At 38.5% G+C, this 25972-nt stretch overlaps 1 protein-coding gene across 1 annotated transcript in view; it reads right to left on the bottom strand.

Moving 5' to 3' along the window:
- Nucleotides 1-24405, bottom strand: part of LOC134642760 (E3 ubiquitin-protein ligase rnf213-alpha-like) — a 48480-nt gene extending 24075 nt beyond the window's left edge. Inside the window, exons 1-22 of the mRNA XM_063494712.1 lie at nt 24385-24405; nt 24157-24255; nt 23955-24077; nt 20152-20341; nt 19071-19238; nt 18257-18409; nt 17177-17790; nt 16487-16646; nt 16191-16408; nt 13783-13920; nt 10261-10416; nt 8890-10129; nt 8525-8709; nt 8249-8405; nt 4343-7914; nt 3681-3811; nt 3371-3466; nt 3142-3263; nt 1816-1929; nt 1349-1534; nt 1096-1231; nt 653-838 (exon numbers count right to left, since the gene is read on the bottom strand). Of these exons, the coding sequence (XP_063350782.1) occupies nt 653-838; nt 1096-1231; nt 1349-1534; nt 1816-1929; nt 3142-3263; nt 3371-3466; nt 3681-3811; nt 4343-7914; nt 8249-8405; nt 8525-8709; nt 8890-10129; nt 10261-10416; nt 13783-13920; nt 16191-16408; nt 16487-16646; nt 17177-17790; nt 18257-18409; nt 19071-19238; nt 20152-20341; nt 23955-24077; nt 24157-24255; nt 24385-24405 (8165 nt within the window). The remainder of the gene's footprint in view (nt 1-652; nt 839-1095; nt 1232-1348; nt 1535-1815; nt 1930-3141; nt 3264-3370; nt 3467-3680; nt 3812-4342; nt 7915-8248; nt 8406-8524; nt 8710-8889; nt 10130-10260; nt 10417-13782; nt 13921-16190; nt 16409-16486; nt 16647-17176; nt 17791-18256; nt 18410-19070; nt 19239-20151; nt 20342-23954; nt 24078-24156; nt 24256-24384) is intronic.
- Between the last annotated feature and the right edge of the window lie 1567 nt (nt 24406-25972).

Consider the following 25972-nt stretch of genomic DNA (forward strand, 5'->3'; position numbering starts at 1 on the left):
CCTGCTCAAGCATCACAATGCAATTTAAGTGACTTTGAAAGTGCCTTTTGTTGTTGGCACCAGTCAAGTTGGTATGAGTAATGGTGTTTTTGTAGAAAGGAGCTACTACTGTATTTAAGAGAATACTGCACCATCTTTTTGTGCCTTATCAGCGGTCATAAATAGAAGTAACTGTATGATTATACTACGGCAGTGCGCAAAGCGACCAATGTGGAAGGTACACTGGTGCCCTAATTCCAAAACTGCTGATTCACTGAGATTTTCCCACAGAACCATCTCTATTGTTGCAACTTTAAAGCCACAACACAGTGCCACGTCATATGATTTTAAACTGGTTTCTTGAGCATGACAGTGAGTTCCCTGTCTTCAAATGGCCTCCTCGGTCACCAGATCTCAATCCAATAGAGTCCCTTTGGGATGTGGTGGAATGGGAGATTCGTATCACGAACAACCAGTCCAAAAGCAGCTGTGCGATCCTATCATGTCAGTGTGGTCCAAAATCTCATTGATATTTCGAACACCTTATTGAATCTTGAAGCCATGAAGAATTAAGACAGTTTTAAAGGCAACAGGGATACTGACCCAGAATGAGCAAAATGCACCCATGAATTGGCCTGTAAATGTCTACATTCTCTAACCAAGAGATACCTACTTGTTTTCCACCCTGACATAAGGCAAACTGAGCATCTCTTTGTTTCCAAAAATCTCAAGCCACAGGATCCCAATGTGTTCTTCATCTTCCCGGAGAAGGTCCATATTGCAATCTCGGTCAATGATTGAGACCAAGTAGGCTAGAAGTGGGGTGACAACCGTTTGGATTTTCCTCCAGAGTGTGTGTCTGAAAGAAATAATCATACAACATTCTTAAAATTAAACATACATTTCCTGATATTTACCTAAAGTTACAGCTGCGGCAAGTCTGTCAAATGAAACTATTTGCATCAGTTTCTGTTGTTTGCCCTTATGTATTTTATGTTTGACGCTAGAAAACTATCAATAAATTGTAAACAAATATCAGAAATAACTGCATTTAAATGTACCAAAAAAGTCAAATGCAGACCATCAGGGTGTACTGCAAATATTAGAGAAACTTACAGGAACGTCCCTCCTTCTTGAAGAGCACTGTCATTAGATGCCTCGTTTAGGACCCAGCTTTTTGGATTGTGCATGTTGGCCTCATAATCCTTTAACAGTGAGTGAAGTCGCTTCCTCACAATTTTTGCAAATAATCCTTTGAAACAAAATTAACTACACATCACATTGTTGTATTTTGGCTGCAGTTTCACTATAGTGGTGCCCAGCACAGGACTGATATCAAAAGATAATCTTTACTGACTTATTTTCTAACCTTGGGTATAGTTTCCATCCAGAAGAGTGAGCAGATTCTCAACTCTCTTAGTGCTGAATTCACCACTGTTTGCTTCATCTCTCAGCATGCTCACTGCACTCTGAACACAACTTCTCACCAAATTTGTTGTGTCAAACAAACATTCCAATGCCTGAAAAGAGTAAATAGCACCAGTACACATACACACTAGTTATCCACAAAATGAAAACTACTGCAGACAACAAAGATAAAAGAAAGAAATTGTGGAAAAATGTTAAACCTATTCATTTAACAGTTAAGTGAATTATACTTTGGTTAAATGGAAATAGGGACACTATTCTTTAAGGTAAATAACACTTACAGTGGAGTCATATTTCTGTGGCACACTAGTGGAGTCTTCTGTCCCCATGCCTTTGAAAGAGAGAATTATGTGTGTTTTTTCCCTTGATATACAAAATATTATGTAGAAAAAGGATTTGATGAATTACCCTTAGGTGGAGCTTTAAAAAGATCACTGATGCACTGATTTTTCAAGGAAAGAACATCTGAAACAAACTCTTTTGATCTTCTGAGATCATCAATGTGAACAGACCTCCAATGACCTGAAAAAAATCACATTAAGAAAGACACAGTTTGCAAATTTTAACTGTTATTTGAAGTGTGTCTCTTTTGATGCTTTGCTTTTGGTGTTACAACTTTGTTAGAAAATCTCCTCCTATTGCAGTTTCATTGTTATAATTGTAGTGGTAATTTCTTTATACATTAATAAGTTTTCCACTTTGTTCTCACTGTTTGCTGGATGATGATGTCACATGCTTTTACGACAGTCCAGCCGTACTACGAGTCCGATGTGTACTAAGTGCATTTTTTCATGAGTGCGGGGGAGTAGCGATTTCCAGCCGTGTGTGTTCCTGCACAAATGTGAGTCCTCTCTAGCTCTAAGAGTCAATTCCCAAATTCATTGAGTAGGATGAATATAAGTCTACTGTTAATTTTGGGAAGTTGTTAGAAAGCTGTGGTATTATTTTGCTAAAGTACACATCTCCATGGAGGCTAACTAGCAGGAGACGGATCTATACTTTGACATATTGTTTATATCCTTTAGGGGCTTTATCTTAGGAGTATCACATTATAGGACATGTACCTGACTGATATTGGTAGAAGCATGTGACTTCAACCGTAGCCTTTAACAAGGGGCGGATTTGGGTATAGCAGTAAGGTTATTTGGCACCTATATGGCTCTGACCACCTAATTGCTGATTTTTATTAATATTGAGCTGTTATGCCTTTTTTGTTTCTTGGGATATGCAGATATTCCTGCTTTCTGCCTGTTTAAAATGGCACTATGAGATTTCATTAAGCCAGAGCATTTAGCTGATCACTTATGTTGTAATTCATTATTGGTGTCTGATGTTGAAACATAATAATTGTTATATTTGTCATGTAATAATTGTTATTCTCCCTGTTTTCTTGTAATTTAGAACTACACACATACGCACCCCCATACTCTCACTGAGTATGTCAGTTGCTGTACTACTGTCCTGCTGTTCAATCAGTTAATGTTCATTAAAGTATATCTGGAAAGAACTCTCTGTGCCCCACTCTCTGACCGGAATCCTTGTCCTGAGGGAGCTATCACACCAGCATCCCAGAAATAACTCTCTAGCAAACATGCTGTGTTATGCATAGAAAATATTCTATACAAACTAGTCTTAAATAATAGAATATTAATGTTGTCATGTTATGAAAAAGTTCTTGATATGAGATAAACATTGATTTTGTGTGTGTGTTTGTGTGTGTGTCGCAAGACTAACCGCCTTGAAACCCAACATAGGAGGTACCACCCTCCATGCGAGGTAGTTTGATGACAAAGTACACAAATGTCTTTGTGTCATCAGTAGTGTCACTCTTGTTTATTTCATTGAAGCACACATACCTTAGAAATCCAAATAATATGTAAAAGAAAAAAAGAATGAGAGATGTTGCACTAATGTCAGCAAGTTATATAACAGTAAGGGATGATGTGATGATCTTCTCACTCACTTGGCTAAGGAAATAATGTTTCTTTTGTGAAATCCTTCATCATACTCTGCTTGGATAATGAGCACTTTGTCTTTATGTGTTGAGCCCAGAAAATCCCTAGTATTGAGACATAAACATCTTGTAATACTGTAATAAATATATTTGAACAAACAGCATGTTGATCCTTACATCTATTACATAAGCATTATTTAAACACTTCTACTAAGAAGGATCATAAGATATTAAAGCACAAGGATGCGGAAAAAGGCAGTTACTCAGTTTGATTAAAATCAACACCTGCAGATCATATATGTTTTCTATATATGCATACCTGATTTTTTTGAGGAATGAGTTCTCAGTGTCAAACTGCTGCAGGAATAGCAGCTGAACAGCATCAAGGTTTATCAGACTCTGTAGCTCTTGTGTGTCTGCGCCAGTGAGTAACCTGGAAAAGGTTGTAACCTTGGAAATGGAAAAGAACCAAGAATGACAAAATTCTTAATCAATAAATATCTCATTTGCTAAGAGAAAAGCGAAAAAAGCATAATTGTGTGCGTGTGCGGCGTATTTTCATGTATCTTTTACATGCCATTGTGCATAATTTATATTGCATACCACAAATGGCTTAGAATTGTTTATACACGCATTAGACATATTCTCTTTCTGAAATTCAGATTTTCATTTAATGAGCCCCAGTGAAAATTAAACTTTGTTTTAACAATATCAAGTAAGAATGACAATAATTCTATTTTTTTCAGAAGATTGTATCTAGTAAAAACTAGTTGCAACATGATTTCATTGCATGATTAATATAAACATACATACTAACATATGCAGATAATATAGTTAATATATAAGTTAATTTTTCCTTACAGTACAGTCATTAGGCCTAAAAATTCAAGGCATGTTTTCATTTCCTGATTTGAATAATATTACAGTACTCTGCCTTTGTTTTGTTTTCTTTATAATATTTGAAAGCAAACAAAAAAATACCTCAGTAAATAAGAAGTGTGACTGTTGGGGCTGCTGGGTGTGATATACAATGTAGTCTCCCAGTGAACTGTGCATTGCATCTTTAACATATTCCTGCAATAAACACTCTCGTTCCTCATCAGGAAGTTTGGATTTTTCCAAACGAACCACTGAGTCCAGAGTGGCACAGTTGAGCAGAATGCCTTTGGCTTTCTTCAAAATGGCCTGAGCATCCGTTTCAGTACTCTCACGCTCTGTTACTTGCATGATCACAGAGGAACAAGTGTCTGAGTGGAAGCCGATGAACACATCACTTGGATCATACTTCTTTTCTGAGGAGTAACTACTTAAGGAGACAAAATCATTAACCCATTCCTCCAGTTGTCTGGCAATGACCTTCTGCTCCTCTGTGAGGACAGTGTTGATGTCAAGGTAGTGTTTCTCCAACCTGTTAATCAGTGGTATTGGAAACTGCTCATAAACCACTTCCTTTTCTTCAATGATGATGAGCCTAAAGTTTTGGTGAACTCTGCATTTCACACGATGTGTTCCTAATCCAAGATCAACATACTTTTGACCTCCGAGGGTCACATAGTACTGATTTAGAGCATCGTACAGACTTTCATACAAATTTTGAAGGTTGAGAAGCACAACTGTCTGTCCTGTCTCCATGCACACCTTGACACGATTTATGTTCCTGCAAATCTGTGTGTATTCCTGATCCTTTGGGAAACTCGACCCAAAGATTATCTCTGGGCGGATTTGATGACAGAAAAATTTCTCCTGTAGAATCTGAAGAGCAGCAAAGTTCTTTGTGAGGAGTAAAAGGTAACGACTTTCCTCCATTTGAGAAGCTGGAGAGATGCTTTGCTTAACCAAATCAATAGTTGGGATTCTGGCATTGGAAAAGTCATCTCTGAGTTCTTTGCTGAATATGTCAATTACATCAACATCATCTTTTCCGCTGAAGTTTCGCAGGACTGCTCCGGTGATCTGATCTGCAGTAGGACGCTTATTAGACGTTTTGGTAATTGAAAATAACATTTTTATCAGACTGTAGAAGTCTCGCAGACCAAAAAATCCTTTGCTTTTATCGCATACTGTCATGTATGCTTTTGCAAAAGGTTGGAACAGGTGTTTGATCTTTTCAAGAACATGTTGATCAGAGGAGCAGATTCCACTGGCACTTTTGATGAGCTCTTGCTTATTTAAATCTCCACGGGACACGAAAATTCCACGATTCATCTTGGCAGGGTCCAGTGCCCAGTTGGAAATTCCAATGAACCCAACCCTTTTATGAGGTTTTGGCTCATCATCAACACAACCCTCTTCCAGTAATGGGTGCAGTGCTTTCAGTGGCATTTTCGGGGAATCCTCAGCCAATCCAATCTCATCAAGAACAACTACTGAGATATATTCATCCAGGTTTTTGCTTTCTTGAAAGCGGGCACATTGCTTGAATGTGTTGATGATTCCTTCTGGAGTTGAATGGGGGCTACACTGGAAAGACACCAGATGTATTTGCTTCATCTTCTTGTAGAGGTCAGAATGTGATGTAGGACCTTGCATTGCATCTGCAACTAGAGTTTTAGATAGTGATTTGGAGCTTCCTGGTTTCCCAACAATAAACAGGGGAATTCTCAGCTCAATGCAGACCACCATCATGAAAAAGTTTTCTTTTAAAGCCTCATTTCTGGCTATTGTCTCAGCCATGGGTACACCATTGAGCAGGAGGTCCTGCATGAGTTGAATTTCTTGCCGTATTCTTTGCGGTGTATACTCATCAGGTAGAATTTGACTGATAGTTTTCAGATATTTTTTTTTGCTCTCCAAACAGGACTGATAGCACACTCCAGTAGCCATCAAGAGTGACCAAATTACTCTGTCACTAGCAGGTAAAGATTGTGGGTTGCTTTTTCCACTCTGTGATTGTTGCTGAAAGAAGTCTTCCAGATGTTTAGAAAAATCTTTGTAATTTTTGTGGAACCACATAAATACTTGCATGCAACGCTCAACATCTCTCAAGCTGACAAAACTGCATTCATTTTTCCTCTCCCTCATGAACTTTTGTGATGATAGTAACACTTTAATTATTGTTGTGATATTGGCATTCTCAGCTGAACTGGCCTTCACCTGTCTTTGCACTATTTGTTTGACGTACATTTGCTCTGTTGTGTCATTGAGTTGTCCAAAATCCCAAACAAGAGATATCATACTGGGTGGTAACACATGAACACGATACACAAGCTGGCGGAGAGGGATGGAGCCAAGTCTGTCTTCAGTCTCCTCAGCCCGAACCCGGTAGCCCAGTCCTGAAGCTTCCAGACGGTCAATCATTTTGTCTGTATGTTTTCTGTAAGGGTTGCAGGCTGCAATGACCTGTAAGCCTGTATTAGAGCCAAGCTCTTGTCCCCGCACTGAATTATCACAAAGGACCTCCTTGATGCTACTGATGGCTTCTGTGGTGTTTGCCTCATCAAAGAAAAGTACTGAGTCAAGATCATGATTCTCTTTATTGGTCCTTGCAAGAGTTTCAGCTTCCTTCACTTTCTCATAAATCATTTCTGATGTAGTTCCTCCATGAACCTTGACCAGTTTCATGTTTTCTGCTGGTGCTCCACATCTTCTTAGTTCACACATAAATTTTATGAGCCTTGTTTTGCCAGATCCTGTCTCCCCCATTATGATGACAGGAATGCCACACCTGAATCTCATATGAATTGCCATCATTTTGAGGATATTGTCGGTGGTCAGTTCATATGTTTCATCAGGATCTGTTGGCCACTTGATGCCAAGCACACTGCACAGATGCTCAATCTTGTCAGCTCTTGGAAGCTGATCAAAGTCTGCATTGAAAGGAACTCTCTGAAGTTTTAAGCCATTGTACAGCTGTCGAGTCATGATGTTTTTCTTTATCACTTCTTCTGTCAAAGGATTTACTGCATCAAACCCTTTCTGGTTATTGGGCCTAAGGTGAAATCCAATGAATGTCATGGACATGTGGTCGTCATTAAAAAAGATGTATGGATGTGGCTCTGATTCCCACTTTTTTCTAATGAGGAATGGAGCTAAGTCTTTTTCTTTTAGTCCACTGATGTCAACGTGTTGCCTCCCTGGGCTCTGGTCAGTGATGCATAGTGATGGTGTTGCAAAGTCTTTGGACATCAAGATCATGAACTCAACCACAAAGTTTTTGAACCCACAAAGAGTGTCTCCAACCAACTCAAATTTGCAGAAATCTGAATTCTCACAGTCTTTCAACTGAAGATTAAGAAACCAGACAAAGTTACGCAGCTCTGCCCATGATGGATCGATTATACCACAATAGATTAAGAGTATCTGAAGACACTTTGCATGAGTCCCTTCAATGCCTCGGTAAGTGAAGTTGTCAAGATTGCTACGGTTGTGAAAATGTGTGAGGTACTGGTATGGTCTTTGATAAGCTTCACTCCTGAAACATTCATCATCCATTAGGGGGTCATCGCAGTCCATGTTTGGATTTTGTTCTTTTTGCATTTCCAAAGCCATAACCTCTTTTGGTGAATGGCAAATCACCTTTGGGAAAATATCTGTGAATGCAAAGTTTTCTTTTCGTCCCTAAAAGTATAAAAAAATAAATAAAGTTTAGAACAGCAAGTCTATGCTCAAACTTGTTTACAAGAAAAATAATACCTTGCTCACCTACAAGCTAGAAACTGTAAATTCCTAGCGGGTATATCATATTTTATATCATATTTTGCCAGTTATAATTGTTCCTTCCTATAGCTGACACTGAACAAGGAGACTCAGGCACAATGTTGTTAATTGTTTTGGTACCTGAGAATCCACTTAACCATCTTTCAGAGGACAAGGACACAACAATAAAAAGAACAAATGAAAAATAAATAGTGTAGTTGTATTTCTTAAGATAAGCACAAAAAGTAAAATGTTCACTTACCAAACTGGTGATTTGATCATTTGTGGACTCTAGTAATTCAATGATATACAAGTGGTTCTGTCTGCAGAGCCACATCTGTCCATCTGAATCCATCAGGGACCGCAAAAAGAGAAGCTTGAATATAAATTCATTCAATCCCTTTTGCACCTGGAAATCAGGTATTAAAAATGTGTTACTCAATAAAGAAAATTACGACCCGGAAAGATTAATAATAAATAAAGATATAATTGCACTTTCAGTATGGTAACATAAAAATAATAACTTACAGAGGATGTGACATCAAAGTGAAACACCATAATATCTTTTTGTTTTGGTGTGTCATACAAAAACTGGAGAATCTTGTGGTCATCAACTTCATGTTCAGTTAGTCTGATACACTTCTTAAATGCACTTCCTTGCTCAACGCATTTGTCTAGTTTTTCATACAATCTTTGGACATACAAGGATTTGCCTAAAATGATAGAATAACATTCTGTTGATTTACAGAAATCATAGCATCAAAAATAACAAAGGCATTACAGGTGATCTGATCATAACAGATTTGATAATCTGAACTTGCAATTTATATATAACTGACACAGAGAGAAATTTTACATAGGGACGTTATTTTTTTTTTAAATGAACGACTCACCTACTCCTGCCCGACTGGAAGCAACAATACCCATATAATGGCCACCTTTGAACATAGCATTCTTGTAATCTGAGGTAACGATGTAATGCTGGGATAAATACTGTTGAATCCTTTTCAGTGGCTCTTGTGGCACAAAGTCTGTTTTGTATTGACTGAATGCATTAGGAATGTAAGTGTGCTCTCTATCAGAGCTGCAAAAGATCACTAGCCTGTAATCCGTTTCCAGGGAATGCAGCTTGTGAAAACACTTTTCCATTGCACAGCTAACATCATAGGAAAGCTGGTCTGCCCACAGCATTGTGTAAATCTTCTGGCCAGTGTCACCTGATGTGAGGCATCTTCTCAGGAAAAGCTCTACTTGTTCATAAGATGTTGAAGGGGTACACAAGAGCACTTCATCATAAGTTGGTAATGGCTCAAAGTCACTGGTCATGTACAAGCAGATACTTGAAGTCAGGATCTCATCATGTTGGCAGATTATGAGATTAGGTTGTTTTGACTTTAGGCCTTTTGGAAACTCCCTTCTGAGTGAATGATCTTTCGTCTCTGAGAGTACCGGTTCGTCTTCCAACTCATTCTGATTTGGGTTTTCTGTCATCATCTGCAAGAGACCTCCTAAACTCTTAATGTCTAGTAAGTCATGGAAAAATATTTCGTTGTTCTTCATGTAGCCATTCCACAACTTCTCCAATTCTTTCAAACCAACAGGTTTGTCTGCCTCATCTGGTGAGTCACTGTCGTATGCAAAATGACTAACACTGGGTGACGATGGCTCACTGTGTTCACTGTCCTTTTTGCCAGGCTTATAGTGGTTAAGAAACCTTTTCCATGTACCCCAGACATCTGATGTTGTGCAGTTTGGTTTGATAAAAGAAAGCATCATCAGTGCTTTGTCATCAATTTCTGCATTCATGTTTGCTGGAGTCACAACACTGCACAAGTAGAATATTTGTTCTGCTGTGAAATAGTTTAAATAGTAGTTATCGTTTCTTTGACTGTCCATGAAGGTTCGCCAGTCATGAAGAAATGTCTCCATGTTTTTGGATAACGATGTAAGTTGTTCAACTAAACTTCCATTTACTTGGAAGCCACACAAGGTCTTGCAAAACTTGATTTCCATAGTGATATATGGGTTACTGTGAGTTGTAAAAATCTTAATTTCCCAACATCTGAAAAGTGGGTTCCCTGCAGCGTAAAGGTCTACAAATGCTTTGGCAAGTCTTTGGATGTTCTCAAACACCTGAATATGAAGAGGAAATTAGATTACACATGATATCAAAGTTATATATTAATATGTTTAAGCATTGCATGAATGGATGAATTAAAAAAATATTTTGTTAAAAAAATAAATAAAATAAAATAAAATCACACCTCAGTGAAGCGCTCCACTTCACTCTGATTTTGTTGTTTTTTTCCAGACATAAGCATAAGCTTATTTTGTAGCTCTATCAGGTCCTCGAAAGTATATGTCACATATTCGTCACGTCCACCTTTAATTTGTAGTGTCAGAGAATTCTCTAAATCAACCTATAAAAGGAAAATATCAAAAACAATAACTGCAGTCATAATTTTTAAGACCTTAACCCAAAAGTATGATCCCATATACATACAATACCAGTCAAATGTTTGGACACACTTTGTCATTTAATGGTTTTTCTTTTTTTTTTGTAGATACATACCAAAGACATCAAATATATATAGCAAGATCTATGGGATTATGCAGCAAAGAAAACAAATTGATAAATTCATCAAAATATGTTTTAGATTTTAGATTTGTCAAAGTAGCCACCGTTTGCTTTGTTGACAGTGCTGCAAACCCCTGGCCTTCTTTCAGTGAGCTTCTCTGATGTAGTCACCTGAAATGATTTTCACTTCACAGGTGTGCCTTGTCAGGGTTTATTTGTGGAATTTCTTGCCTTCTTAATGGTGTTGGGACCATCAGTTGTGTTGTGCAGAAGTCAGGTTGGTACACAGCTGACAGCCCTATTTGACAACTGTTAGAATTCATATCATGGCAAGAACCAATCAGTAAAGTAAAGTAAAGTAAAGAGAAATGGCAGTCCATCATTACTTTAAGAAATGTGGGTTTCTGACAAAGATGGCAGCTTGAAAAGTTGCTGCAGTGATAGTATGCACTGTATATATATATATATATATATTTTTTTTTTTGCATAGTGTGCTTTGGTTTATGTTAAGTGAAGCATTTATAAACGACTGGCTCCCATAAGTCAATGCGGAATCGACAAACAAGAAAGGTGTAGTGTGCTAAAGATCCTCCACCTAATTTCAAACGGTATTACTGGGTGATGAATCTGAAACAGCTCAGAGCTTGGTTACTAGTGCACCAGACAAACCCATTTGGTCCCAAATAGAAACAGAAGCAAATGTTGGTATCTCTCCTTGGCTGAAGTTGTTTGGTACCAGTCACAAACCTAACCATCCTATAATTGCAACTGCAAAAACATTATGGTGTAAATTACACAGGGCAGGTCGTTGGGACTTTATTAAGTCACCTTTAGCGCCTTTGTCGAACAATAAAATAATTTGAATTGGTGGGCACCAGTCGACTGGCCACAGTGGCGTAAGGCAGGCATCCTATATATTATTCATTTGTTTGATGGTAAAATCAAACATTTCCTAAGCTTTGATCAGATTGTTGACTTACATAGTTTACAGCGTAACCATTTCTAGGGATATCTCCAAATGCGCAGTTCTTTATCGAACTGGGAACCCCCTTGAGTTTCCCTGCAGGTAGCCCTGTGGAAGCACTGCTTTCTAAGATCTACCATTTACTACAAGATCAATGAGCTGACCCTCTTTCCAAAGTTAAAGATTATTGGGCTCAGGATCTGGCAGAGTACATATCTTGAGCTGAATGGGTATCATGTCATGTCAGGTTTATTCAGTTAAAGATAGTTCACAGGTGGCACTGAACACCGCAACAACTGCACAAATGGAATTTGATACCTATGGACAATAGCTGGAGATGTGATGGCCAGGGTGCCTCAATTCTACATATTCTATGGAGCTGTCCAGCACTTCAGGACTGGTGGAAAAACATTACGGAGGTCATCTTCAGTGCTGTGAAAAAAGATTTTGCATCTCACCAAAACTGTCCATGCTTGGTTCAACCACAGAACTTTCTGATTGTGACTTCGCCCTCCATAATAAGAGATCCTCAATAAGAGATCATCCTGGCCCTTACCACAGCTAAACGGATTTTGCTAAGACACTGGCAGAAAAGACGCCCGCTCACTATGAAGAATGGCATCTTACAAAAAAGTGAGTTATGGTCTATTATATAAATTTCATCAATATAACTTTATCTGGTCTCCTTTTACCAGTTGGCTCTCTCCCACTTGATGTACAGGTGTATGTAACTGAGGAGTGGTTGGTGTGGCGCTTGGTGTGTATAAAAACACAGTATGGCAAGTGTTATTATCTTTACTTTGTTCACAACTAAAAGTTTCAATAAAAAAATGTTCATTATAAAAAAAGGAATAAAGGTCAGTCAGTTTGGAAAATTCCTAAAACTTGTCACAAAAACTATCAAGTGCTAGAACGAAACTGTCTCACATTAAGACCACCACAGGAAAAGAAGACCAAGAATCACCTCTGCTGCTGAGAATAAATTCATCGGAGTCACCAGCCTCAGAAATCACAAGTTAACAGCACATCAGATTAGAGTCCAGACAAATGCCACATAGAGTTCCAGTATAGCAGACACATCTCTACATCAGCTGTTCAGATGGACTGCGTGAATCAGACCTTTATGGTCAAATAGCTGCTAAGAAACCATGACTAAGGAAAAGCAACAACCGGGAGAGATTTGTTTGGGCCAAGAAACACAAGGAATGGACATTAGACTAGTGGAAATCTTTGGTCTGATGAGTCGAAATTTGAGATCTTTAGTTCGACTCATCGTGTCTTTGCGTGACGCAGAAAAGGTGAACAGATGCTCTCTACATACATGGTTCCTACTGTAAAACATGGAGGAGGAGTTATGATGGTGTTGAGTGCTTTGCTGTAATACTGTTGGGGATTTACTCAAAATTGAAGGCACACTGAATCAGCATGGCTACCACAGCATCCTCCAGCAACATGTCATCCCATCAGGTTTATGTTGAGTTGGACCATCATTTATTCTTCAACAGGACAATGACCTCAAACACACCTCTAGGCTGTGTAAGGGCTATTTGACCAAGAAGGAAAGTGATGGAGTGCTGTGCCAGATGGTTTGACCTCCGCAGTCACCTGACCTAAACCCAATGGAGATGGATTGGGATGAGATTGGCGGCAGAGTCAAGGCAAAGGGGCCAACAAGTGCTCAGCATCTCTGGGAACTCCAGGTCATCACCATTTCTGGTGATGACCTCATGAAGCTCATTGAGAGAATGCCAAGAGCGTGCAAAGCAGTAATCAAAGCAAAGGGTGGCTATTTTGAAGAATCTAAAGAATCATAAAAAATGGTAAATGGCTTGTATTTGTATAGCGCTTTTCTAGTCCCTAAGGACCCCAAAGCGCTTTACACAACCAGTCATCCACCCATTCACACACTGGTAATGGTAAGCTACGTCGTAGCCACAGCCACCCTGGGGCACACTGACAGAGGCGAGGCTGCTGGACACTGGCGCCAACGGGCCCTCTGACCACCACCAGTAGGCAACGGGTGAAGTGTCTTGCCCAAGGACACAACGACCGAGACTGTCCAAGCCGGGGCTCGAACCGGCAACCTTCCGATTACAAGGCGAACTCCCAACTCTTGAGCCACGATCGTTAATTTGCAAAAATATAAATAAGCTTTTCTGTATGACATTTTGGCAAGAGCAACATAAAATGTATGTAGCAGCATAAAGCTATTTCTGTAGTTTTTAATGTGATTCATTTGTTTACCTTTTTCTGGTTTTGAGCCTTGATGATATAGACACCCCTCTCGTTGATAGATTTAGCCAGAGACAGCGAAGAAAATTCCACGGATCCATGGCTTTCTTTAACAGTCTTCAACCATTCCAGATGACGTGCAGTATCACACTTATATGAGAAATCAAACAAAAAAGACTTAATGCAATTCAGAGTTGAACAAAATAATCACAATTTTTGGATTTTTACAAAAACCTGAAGGAGTACATGCTATACTGTTTCAAAAGGTTACGCATCACACATTATAATTTTGTTTTGCAGATTTTTTTTTAATGTTTGAATTATTTTTTTGTGTTCTGTCTTCCAATTATTTATTTTAAGAAGACTTCCATAAACACATTAACCTTGTGTAATATACATATGGTGGGATGTGATCTGCTGTTTCACTGCAGAGGAGGAGTGGTGCAGTGGGTTTAGGGGGCAGTGCCAGGTAGCCTGGCGCGCAGCTGTAGCCAATCTGGTAGTCAATCTGGCAGTCATGCTCTCCTGTTTTAGGAAGTTTTAGGACCAGAGAGGGAAATACTGAGCAGGAAAAAAAGAAGCTGGAAAGCTACACAAGCATTCAAGAGAAAAATATTGTAAATAAATCATCACTGTCCTATTGTGTACATGTGGGGTCCTTTTGTCACAGTGGTACAGGGTCAGTCTTGATGTCACAGGCCGAGAACCACCTGGCAGCGCAGCTGGGCAAACCAGTGGAGCAGCCAGAAGTGGTAGCAGAGAGTTGGTTGGTACCGTGCCCAATAAGGGGATTCCTGAGATCCACTCCAGATGTACCAACTGCGGAGCAGCTGATATGACCACAGGCCGCTAACTCTCTGTTCACTGTCTCTCTGCAGGTTCCAGAAGTAGAAGTACTGAAGGTGCAGGTGGCCAGGACAAATGAGAAAAACTGCCTTTACCATTCTGTACAGTTTGTACCAATTTGTCACACTGGGGGTTGTCCGGAGCCCCATTTACCAGCGCCTTATGGTCAGGGTGCTGCATCCGGACGTTACATGTGCTGCTGCCTGCTCGGATGATGTTATTATCCATAGTGACACCTGGATGGAGCATGTACTGTCATGGTCTGACTGAGTGACTGGTGGTTTTCCGTCCCTGCCTGTGTTTACCCAGATTCACCCTGGGACGGAGCCTTTTCTCTATCTCTCCCACCTGCTGCTCATCAGCAGCAATCAGCGTGGCTGCATTTATTCCAGCATGGCCATCTTTTCTTTGCCAGTCCGTCAGCTACCTACGGTGACAACATAGCCTCAGCTCTTTGCTCCTCCACTGTGTACTTACCTCTTCTGCTTGCGTCTGCAGGTGGCTTTGCTTCCACTCTACCCCTCGTCACTGTTTGCAGTCTTATTCAGGCCTCTCATTTACCTTCACTAGAAAATACAGATTTCCCTCACCTCACCTGCCTGCCCTCCTGCTTAATTTGGATTTACTAGCACTTCAGGTCAGAAAGGAAAACTCCATCATTCATCAGCCTGCCATTCACTCTGCCATTTCCCCCCCCCCCCCAAAAAAAAAGCCTGAATCTGCTCCTCTCACAAGCAAGCTTACCCAACTCACTAACTTCATCAACTTCACTTTCCATAGCACTTGCTGCTTTACCTCCAGTCAAATTCTCCCCTCTTATGTTACAGAGCCTCACCCCTGTGTGTCCCATGCAGAGAAACAAAAAAAGAAGAAAAAAGAAGAAAAATCAGAAAGTGCAGGTCAGTCTGTTGCCTGAGGAGGCACAGCTGTACCAACTTTGAACTTCAATCCCCTAGACCTCTTGGCTGCCATTGTGGAGGAGTGCTGTGTATGCGTAGTGTGCATCCATCGTTGTTGACAGCTGTTGCCAGGAGTTCCAGACTACTACTGGTCTCCTGGAAGCACATCCCACCATACTAAAACTGTTATTTTGAATACTAGTGGTCTGACTGTAATAGTGATGCAGTAGTAGCTTTATAGCACAAAGGATTGAATCGTTGTCATATTGAGTATTTCTTCTTCAGTCACCTTTCTCACTCTCTATGTGTTAATAGACGTCTCTGCATTGAATCATACTTGTTATTAAACTCTGTCTCTCTTCCACAGCATGTCTTTTATCCTGTCTTCCTTCTCTCTCCCCAACCGGTCGTGACAGATGGCGGCCCGTCCCTGACCCTGGTTCTGCGGGACGTGTCTTTCTTTTAAAAGGGATTTTTTGTTTCCCACTATCGCCAAAGTGCTTGCTCATAGGGGGTCATATGATTGCTGGGTTTTTCTCTGTGTGTATTATTTTAGGGTCTGTTGTTGTGATTTGGCGTTGTATAAATAAAACTGAATTGAAATTGAATTGAATTAATTGAAACAAAACTCAAATGATAACCAAAAGCTAATAACGCAAAATGTGACAATCTTACCAGCTTCTTGGGTAGCTCTCTGTCATTATCGAGTGCCTTCCACAGCTTTGACGATGAATCTTTGAACTTATTGAAATCAGAGTCCCTCTTGAGTTCATAAAGCATGGATGAGTAACCAAGCACAGCATCATGAAAACAGGCCACTCGATCGACATCCATGTCATTTTCTCCAGCAGAGATTGATGCCAAGTCAACAAAAACTTTTAGCTCATTGATATCTGCAATAACAAGTTTCTTTTAGCCGTTATGAAATGCTGTGTTTCATTTTTTAAGACAAACAACAGAATTCACTGTACCTTCAAGTTCATTTTTAGCCCACTCAACAAACTCTTTACTCTGGCTGAGTACTTGAAGACATTTCTTGCGATCATCTGTAAGGTCTTTCAGGATATCTTTTGCATGTATGAGTTTGTTACTTAAGCAGTTCAGTTTGTTTTTCTTAAACTTGCATTCATTCTGAAAAATATAAATTGATTTGTACAGAAAATATCTAGGCCCAGTATTAATGATAAATAATAACATTCATATATCTTAATTATTTCACACATATGTCATTTTCAACTCGTAGTTTTTTTAGATTTCATTTTTTCATTAGCAAACAAGACCAAAGTAGTCTTTACTGTTAAAAGATTGGAATTTACCTAGTAATGCCATATTATATACAATGCGCACTTACAGTGAATTTTATACAATATTCTTCTATTGTAAATCAATCACAAGATTCTAAATTGCCTTGAAAAAGTGTTTGTCCCCCCTCATGATTTTTCTTAGTCGTCACAATGTTTTAGAATTTTAATATTATACAAAAATAATCGGAGTAAATACAAATGTAGCTTTTAAGTGTGACAAATGTGCCAAAAACTAAGAAATGACGAAGGGAGCAAAAAAGCAAAACAAACAAACACTTTTTTTTTTTTAAACCCACACACATGCACACACACACACAAAATTTGATTCAGATATAGATTAGCAGGTGTAAAACATACCATTTGAACCAATGTGTCCAGTATACTGAAATCTCCTTCTGGACACAGCATGTTTTTTAAATCCATGATGATTTTGGAAGATTCCATTGCCAGATGAACATCTTGGTACTGCTGAATTTGTTTAATCCTTCCTGTGATCCATTTTCTGTCATCCGATGGGTCTACTCTGCACATGTCTAAGTCTTTTTTCAAGTTTTCATACCTTCCTTTATAGACGTCAAAGAAGCTGTCTAGTTCCTCAAGAAGAAGTTCTCCACTCTTAAGATTTTTATGAAGCCTTTTGTAGTTGGTGTAGCAGGTCTGGAATATTTTATCATAGACCTGCTCAAGACTATAGACTTCATTTCTATCACAGTGTTCAGTGTTATCTGTATCTGGTTGGTCTTTTGATACTGCCAACACTTGGTTGGTCCAGCACTTTTTGAAGATCATGCTATCTTTAATGGCATGCAGTTCTGAAGCCATTTGGCGGGGTGAGCCACACAAGTTGAAATAAGTGACATTTACAGTTGTAGGAGAGGTCAGTCCATCAAGAGTATAAACCTTCATAAATTCATTCAGATTCATGGTCTCAATGTTCTGCTCAAACTTTTTATCCAACCCACTGAAGTCAACTGTAGATGAGATGTGGAAAAGCTGTTACTATATATATATATATATATATGTTTGTGAATATAAAGCTCCAATAATTACTTCAGTCCTAATTTCAATATATCTGGGTACAATATTTTCACTTTAAACATGCTTTTCTATATAAAAGAGTAGCAACTTGATACTAAAGCCTTAGAAGACCAACTGAACTCCACTTGAGCAGAGCCCTTGTACAGGAACCACGGGTCTCACAGATTTATAACTGGACAGTTGTATTACTATTAAAACAATATTTAAACTACTACTAAACAGCTACCCGCTTGCTGAGAAAACACCGGCGCAATTTTTAGCTCTCCCCAGAGCAGGCTGACACATCACCTAGTTTTACCTTGCATTGTTTCATATCCCAAATTTCCCAATTTAATCCCAAGACAATTGTTTTTAATTAACCTAAAAACTTATTTTTTGCAGAATACTAACACTACCTGCCTTTGACATGTTCTGAAAGTTCCTGGCAGATTTCTAGAAGACCCTTAACCAGCTCTTTCTCATGGTTCACAGCCTTTAGTTCAGTTTTTCTTTGATTCAGCAATTTTGTAACATTTCTGTCATCTTTACAACGTCCATCACCACACAGACCATCTGGAGGAACACAAATACTTTGATGAAAACAATTATATAAGCACAACTATTGTGAAGCTCAAAAATCACTAACACTCATTGACAGTTTAAGCATTAACTTCTGATTTTCAAGGCCTGATTCAAAAATTATTATTTTCATTTTTTATTAACTTTTCTAACATGCTTATTTAAGTGAAATATCTACTATTCTGACTTCTTTGGACATAAACAGCTTAGACGATATCATATGTCTAGAGGATAACTCATTTCCAGCTGTCAGTTTTCACCATTAAAAAATGAAAAATTTCAGTTGTTTTAGGGTTGTGTCAGGAAGGGTATTCAGCATAAAAATTGTGAATAATTGGGCAACTGAAAGTAGCTTTCTAATTGTATTTGAATTGCAGCACAAGTCTTACAACTGAAGATATCAAACATAAATAACTAAAATAAAACTACAGGTACCCTAAGTTCTGAACACTTACATTCCTGTATTACTTGAATATGACTGGAAACTTTTTATTTTACTTATTTTATACATGTGTTACACATGACCAAGTAGCAATTTGACAAGAGTTGATATAAAAAAAACTACTTCAGCTAAAAGGGTGGTGAACAGACAGATTGTTAAGCAACAAAGAGAAAAGGGCCAACAAAAACATTAAAAGAAAAGAAGTGTACTCACCAGTTTTTAGCAAATTAAGAAATTCACATTTTCTCTCAAAAATTTGTGTCAATGTTTTGATCTGTATTTCTCCACAGAGGAGCTTGTCTGTTACAGATCTGAATGCTGAAGTTCCTGAAGTCATCCTGATTTGTGCTTTATCTGACAATTGATCAATCAGCCCTCTCCCTAGAAAAGGAGAGAATGAACAAAAACAAAGTAAAATCATGTTTTATTTACATATAAAAATGAGCAAAAATTGCTGAAGCCCCAAAAATAAACTGGAGACATTACTTGAACAAAATGTAGAGGTGTCATGCATGCCTTAGTGTGATGATACATTTACCTCCTGGTTACAGACTTTCCAGTCATCTGTTTTCTCCTATCTGATTTATCCCTAGTGCTGATACAAGTGCATATGAAGCTAGACCAGGCCAGAGAAGGAGACTAATGTTATATTATTTTGGTTAATTTATGTTTTTTTTTCCTCTTTTGTTTGTTTTTCCTGTAGCTCCCTTGTTTTTGGTTCAATCATTGGAAGCACATATTTCTGTATTAATCAAAATCAGAATACTTTATTAATCCCAGAATAAATTATGTGGGTTACAGTTGCCCCAAGACAGTAACAGTAACAGACTAAACTATTTAAATAATACAATATGTTACACAGTTTACAAATTTTAGAAATAGCACTAATGTATACAAATCGCTCAATTATAAATATCAAGAATAATACACAGAGGAGTCTTAAAAGTCTTCTTTTGTCTCAAATGGTAGGTTTCTTTAAACCATGGATTTAGGAACCATGACATTCAGCAACCTAGGTCCAGTCATTATTTTCTTAGTTTTTTTTTTTCTGTCTTTATTCTCACATCCACGTTTTTGTCACTACTATGGCATTACATGGTCTTATTTCCTAAACTATTACTTATAGGGAAAGCATTTGTGTTCTTAAAGTCCTAAATTTTGAGTTCCACTTTTATTATTAATATGAGTGCACACTTGTACTACACACTATGTTAGAAAGTAATAATACTTTTAGAAATGAATAAAGAACTGTTTCACAGTCATTTTTGTTATACTTTAATATCTCAGTATTTACCTCGCATCTGGAAGAAGGTTTTGGTCAAAGGCCAGTTTATAAGGTGCTCAAATATCAAGTCATCACTTTTAATGTAGTCTCCAGTGCCATCTTTGGGCCATGACCTCAGCACAACAGCAGACATCAGACTCCCAGACTTTGTGATATCATGTCTTGCAAATAGAGTCTTTACCGCTTCACTAGATTTATCCTGAGCAGAAAAAGACAAAATAAAATCAATCCAACTACAACTACCATTAAAACTACCAACTACAAAATCCACCGTTATTTAAGATAAACAATAAATTATTAGTCCTAACAAGTTAAGACCTACAGGGTAAATTAAAAAAAAACAAAAAACATCTTGAACATCAGCATTTGTCATATAGGTGAGCCTGAGGAGAGCAAAACATTCACCCATATACTAAAAATAGTAGAGACTATAAAAATACAAACCAAGATATCAGCTGTAAATTTTGTATAATGCAAAACAAAACAACAACAAAGTAATATCAATAATTTTCTTCAAGCTATTGGCTTAATCAGTCAAGTCACACTTCCAATTGGAGAGGAAAATTAAGTCCCACCCCACCCCCTGTGTTGGTGGCTGTTTTGTTCTTTGTAAGAAGTCAAAAAGACTGCTGCTGAATTAGAAGCTCATTCAGTTATTTTTTATTTATTTATTTATTTATTTTGGACCTGGGAACAACATGCTTATTTGCACACTCACATAGTTCTGAACACACATCTAAATTATATTATATTTGCACATTTTGCATTTTGCACATGTCTTAGCTCATGTCTCGTCAATAATATCCTGACAATAACTTGAAACTGGTATTCAATACCTACTGCACATTCCACTTTGTATTGTCTCTGTCCTGTCTTTGTTTATCGTACAGTTAATATTGTATAGTTACCATTATAGTATTGCATAGAATTGTATAGTTACCATTATAGTATTGCATAGAATTGTATAGTTACCATTATAGTATTGCATAGAATTGTATAGTTACCATTATAGTATTGTATAGAATTGTATGGTTAGTAATTAGTACCTTTTTATCCCTTAATTTTTACCGAAACTTAGCATGTTATTTATTTGTAATTCCTAGTTTTATATCTCTTGGAGATATATCCTTTATATATTTATAAATGCACCATGGGGGGCTTAGGGTGAAACAGCATTTTGGTACACTGTATATTGTGTATACTACTGTATTGACAATAAAGCTCTTGAATCTTGAATAATAGGTGAACTTGACTTTGCATTACATTTGTTGCTATTGAGATTGTTTTAAACTTTTACTTAATGTAGTTTGTTTCTTCTTTTGTTTTGTTTTTCTGATGCAAGGTTAATTAATCCCTGTGTTGGTGTTGCACCTTGCAAGGCACCGTCAGTGCTAAAAATAATAATAATAATAATAATAATAATAATGTAAGGACAAGAAAGACATTGTGGACAAAACAAGACACCCCCCCATAATCTTTAGTTACAATATTATATTTGGCTAAATGTTCTGATTGTTCAAATATGTTATTTTCTTTGGTTGTTGTAAAATAGTGTGTGCCCCAGTCTCCAAAAATGACATAGTGCGGGAAGGGTAGTTATTCCTCCATTACACCACAAGAGGGAGTATGCCCTAAAATGAGCAGCTCTAGCGGGAGTAAATAGGCCCAGCCACTAACCATAAGGCAGTGTGCTGAAAAGAGCTGTGAGAGATTGTACAAATGTGTAAGGTTGCTCTATGTCTATACATTTGCAGTTAAGGCGAACTCACAATGGTACACTGGTTTTGATTCATCTTAATCCAAGTGTGCAACAATAATAATAATAATGATGTGCAGTATTAATTTGACCACTGCACATGTGCATTTAAAATGATAACCTTAGATGTACCTGTTGGTGTATAATGATGTGCTGATTAAATAAAAGTTAAAAGAAGTCATAATGGATATAAGAATGTAGACTACTGTGCAAGAATTGCTTTACCAAAAATAGTGTTTTTGCAGTATTTTAAAAGATTGAAAGCAGAATCATCCTTGTTTTAGATCCTGGGGATTTTAAGAGTCCATGGAATTGCCCATTGATTTGCCCATTGATGGGATTCTCCTTGATGATGGGGAAGCACCTCTTAACCTGATCACCTTCTTACTGCAAAGAGCTGCTCTGAGTTTTCATTGTTCTGGAGGGGGAGACTTCAAAAGCACAGCACTGAGCATCCTGGCTATTTCATCTCATTCCAGACCACTTTGAAACTGAACCTGACTGGATGCTGACTTATCCATCCAATCCAATCATTTTCTCTTTCAAAAGCCTTTCTGTGCACACAAAGCTATGCTACATGTAAATCTCTCTGCTCACTCACAAAACCTTAATTTTTTTTTTTTTTTAAATAAAGTGGACTTTTCTTTTCCTAAATAAACTAGAAATGTAATTTATTCATTTCAAAGGCTTATTCATCACTGCTCCGTGCTGGACGTTCTGCTGCTGGGAAAAGTCAGTGCTCGGGTGCAGAGGGAGAACACCATGTTTGTCCATCTCTGTGGCTCATCCTCTGGAGTGAGTATATGTTAACTAATCTCTGTATATTTTGAGTATAGATATAATCCAAATAATGTGCAATAAAACTTTAATATTAATCTTACCATTCTAACAGCAGGCTAACATTATGTGAGCGTAATGAATAATCCTGATGACTGAGAATCTACACAGACATATTGCCTTGCTTTGGGAGGAACACTCTTGATCTGACTGAATAATCCTGAACATTATCTGATTCGTGAGCTGAACTTAATAAATTGTGCGTAAATGATCAGTATTTTTCAGTTTTGGATGGACACATTTGTAAAATCGTTTTAGGAATGGTGTGATTGCCTCTTATTTGTGTGTGGACTGAAGCACGCGAGTCCTTAAAAGTTACACACAAATCATTGTACACATTTGTAAATCTTAGTTTACGCTTGTGGATCATATCGTATACATTTGTAACCCTTTCAAGGCAAATTTCTCAAGTCTCCATCTTCATCTCCATCTAGGAGTCTAGATTTCAGGGACGATCCTGTCCTAACTCCTATCACTGCTGGGATCCTCTTCAGTTATGATCGGCCATCAGTCTGATCGGCTTAGCTTAATTGAATTCTGTATCTCAGTGAGTCACGTGAAATCTTCCAAATGATATCTCCTTATTGAATTAAAGTAGGTGGAAATAACTGTAAATGGTGTTTTCTGTATACTTCATACATTGTGCACTGGAATTAGTGAGATGGGTGAAGTTTTAGGGATGCAATTCTGCCACTGGTGAGAATTTATTTTGTTTGTGAGGTCAAAAACTATCAAAGCAGTATATCTTTTTATGTTCAATTCTGGACAAATTCCCTCTCCACAACCCTGGGAATTTTGCAAAACAAAAAACAAAACAAGGAACCAAGCACACTTCTGTTCAAGTTCCTAACAATGGAAACTATGATGTGAACTGAAAGCTGTTGGTTAATTGCTGGGACATAACCAGATACCTTGTTGCCATCATTAGTGATGGTCTTCCACGAAGAATATAATGCTTGCTCTCAATGCAAGTTAGCAAAGTTAGTAACATTTTAGATGCAGAGTATGAGGTCACAGAAAGATCACAGGAATCGATTAAGAGGTGCAAAAATTCAAATTAGCTATGGTTTTTAATTTTGGCCCAGAACTTTTTGATCATCCATTATCTATCTATCTATCTATTTATAAAATTTCCTACTAAGCTGCTATAAAACTTAAACTTTTCACAATTTTCCAATACTTCACAGGGTGCATTTGTCATATTTTATTAAAGTCATACCTGGCAAATGCTTTCAACTGCATCCACTGCACACTTCTCCATTGCTGTGCATAATAATGGACTCTTCTTGCTCAGTTCCTCCATTATCTTACAGTATATTTCAATTTGATCCACAGGGCATTCCTAACACAAACAAACATCCTTACTGTGTTTCTCAGGTGCATATGTAATTTTGAAAACACAAATAAAAACCTAGTCTTACCTTTTTCAGTTTTCCTTCAAAATCATTCAGGAAAGTGGTTCTCCAGAAGGAAATTTGTTTTTCATTGCTAAAAGATACTGAGAGTAAACTGTTCCATACCTACAGAAAAAAAAAAAAAAAAAAAAAAGATCACAAATTTTAACAGACCGGCACAGTGCCTCACTGTAACAAGCTGTTTTGGTGATATCTGAACTAGGAAAATTATCATATGAAAACAAAAAGACTGACTTTATCAGTGAAGTCACACATGAGGTTACTGTGCTTTTCCCTAGGAAGGTGGGAAGAACTACAGCACAGATCTAGTGCTATGTGGATGGGGCAGCAGTAAGAGGCAGAGGCTTTGGTGAGTTGTTGTTGAAATTGGTTCCTGGGACATGTAACATCATAAGAATAAAGGAACCCAAACCTTCAACTGTCTGACTAAAGAAGGAGTCCTACTGAGTTCGGTTTGTGGGACTCTGGAGGCAGCTAACAGGCAACTGCCCAAACAGAGGAATCTCGGAGTTCTGTTTGTGAGTGGACTGACAGATGGATTGGTGCAGCATCTCCAGTGTTGCAGATCTTCTACTGGTCTGTTGTGGTAAAGACAGAAATCAGTATGAAATCAAAACTTTTGCTGTTCTGGAATCTACTGGTACCATGAGCTGGGGATAGTCACCAAAAGAATAAGATCATACAAATGAGTGTCCTCAGGAAGATGGGGTGGCGGAGGAGCCAATAATTGGCTTCAATGTGATTGAACACATGCTAGAGAGGGGAATAGAGCCACCTCGTACTGTAACAGAAGCTGTTAGCACAGCATTCTCCATTGACTGTAAGAAAGCTGAGGTCTTTATAAAGGTGATGAAGAGTGGAGATGATGGGCTAGGTGAGGGCAGAGTGAAGACTGGGAGAGAATTAACGAGCATCCCACCTGGTCAGACAAGAGTTGTCAAGTGTAGTGTGAGAGCAGGCCCACTCCCAGCAGGTCAGGATGTCCTGTTCGAGCCCAGTCCCTACCCCCAGATGCCAGAGGGATTGGAGGTGCAAGAGAGTGTAGTCCATTTACAGCAAGGCAGCTGGTCCCATATTAGCCTCCCAGTCACTAATACCAAAGCTTATGAGATCATACTGCCTCCAAGAACTGTTTTGGGACAAACTCAGAGGGTCCGAACTATTTACCCAGCTAAATAGTTCCACTAACACAGTGTCAGTGGAAATAGAACAATTGGAAACAACAAGACCTACTGTAGAAGCAACAGCTGCACCTCCAACTAGCCAAATGGGAGAACAGGAAAACCGAGCAAGCAGCAACAGTGAAGGTGTATGGGACCCCCTAGTTCCCCTTGACCACCTCTCTCCGGCACAGCAGCTGAAGATCAGACAGCTATTAAGGGAGGAGAGTAATCCCTTTGCTCGTTATGAACAGGATGTTGGCAATATATCAATCAATCAATCAATCAATCAATCTTTATTTATAAAGCACTTTTCATACAAAACAAACTGTAGCACAAAGTGCTTTACATGGTTAAAAGCAGCCCACCCCACCCCACCCTCCCACTCATTCCCCGCACTCTCATTAACAGAAACGGTCATGGATTTACCCCCCCCCCCCCCCCCCCCCCCCCCACACACACACACACACACACACACACACACATATACACACACACACACTTAAAGAGTAAAATTGGGCTGGGTACGCATTAGCCAAGTGAGGAAACACTATCACAGGGAGCTGTCTGCACCGGGAGCCGGTCACAGACCGCAGCCTCCAGGCTGGGCACACAGCAGGAGGGCGGCAAAGAAGCCCCCCAGCCAGGCTGAGAGGATCCAC

The sequence above is a fragment of the Pelmatolapia mariae genome, linkage group LG15, assembly GCF_036321145.2.
Source record: "Pelmatolapia mariae isolate MD_Pm_ZW linkage group LG15, Pm_UMD_F_2, whole genome shotgun sequence".
Classification (NCBI taxonomy): domain Eukaryota; kingdom Metazoa; phylum Chordata; class Actinopteri; order Cichliformes; family Cichlidae; genus Pelmatolapia; species Pelmatolapia mariae.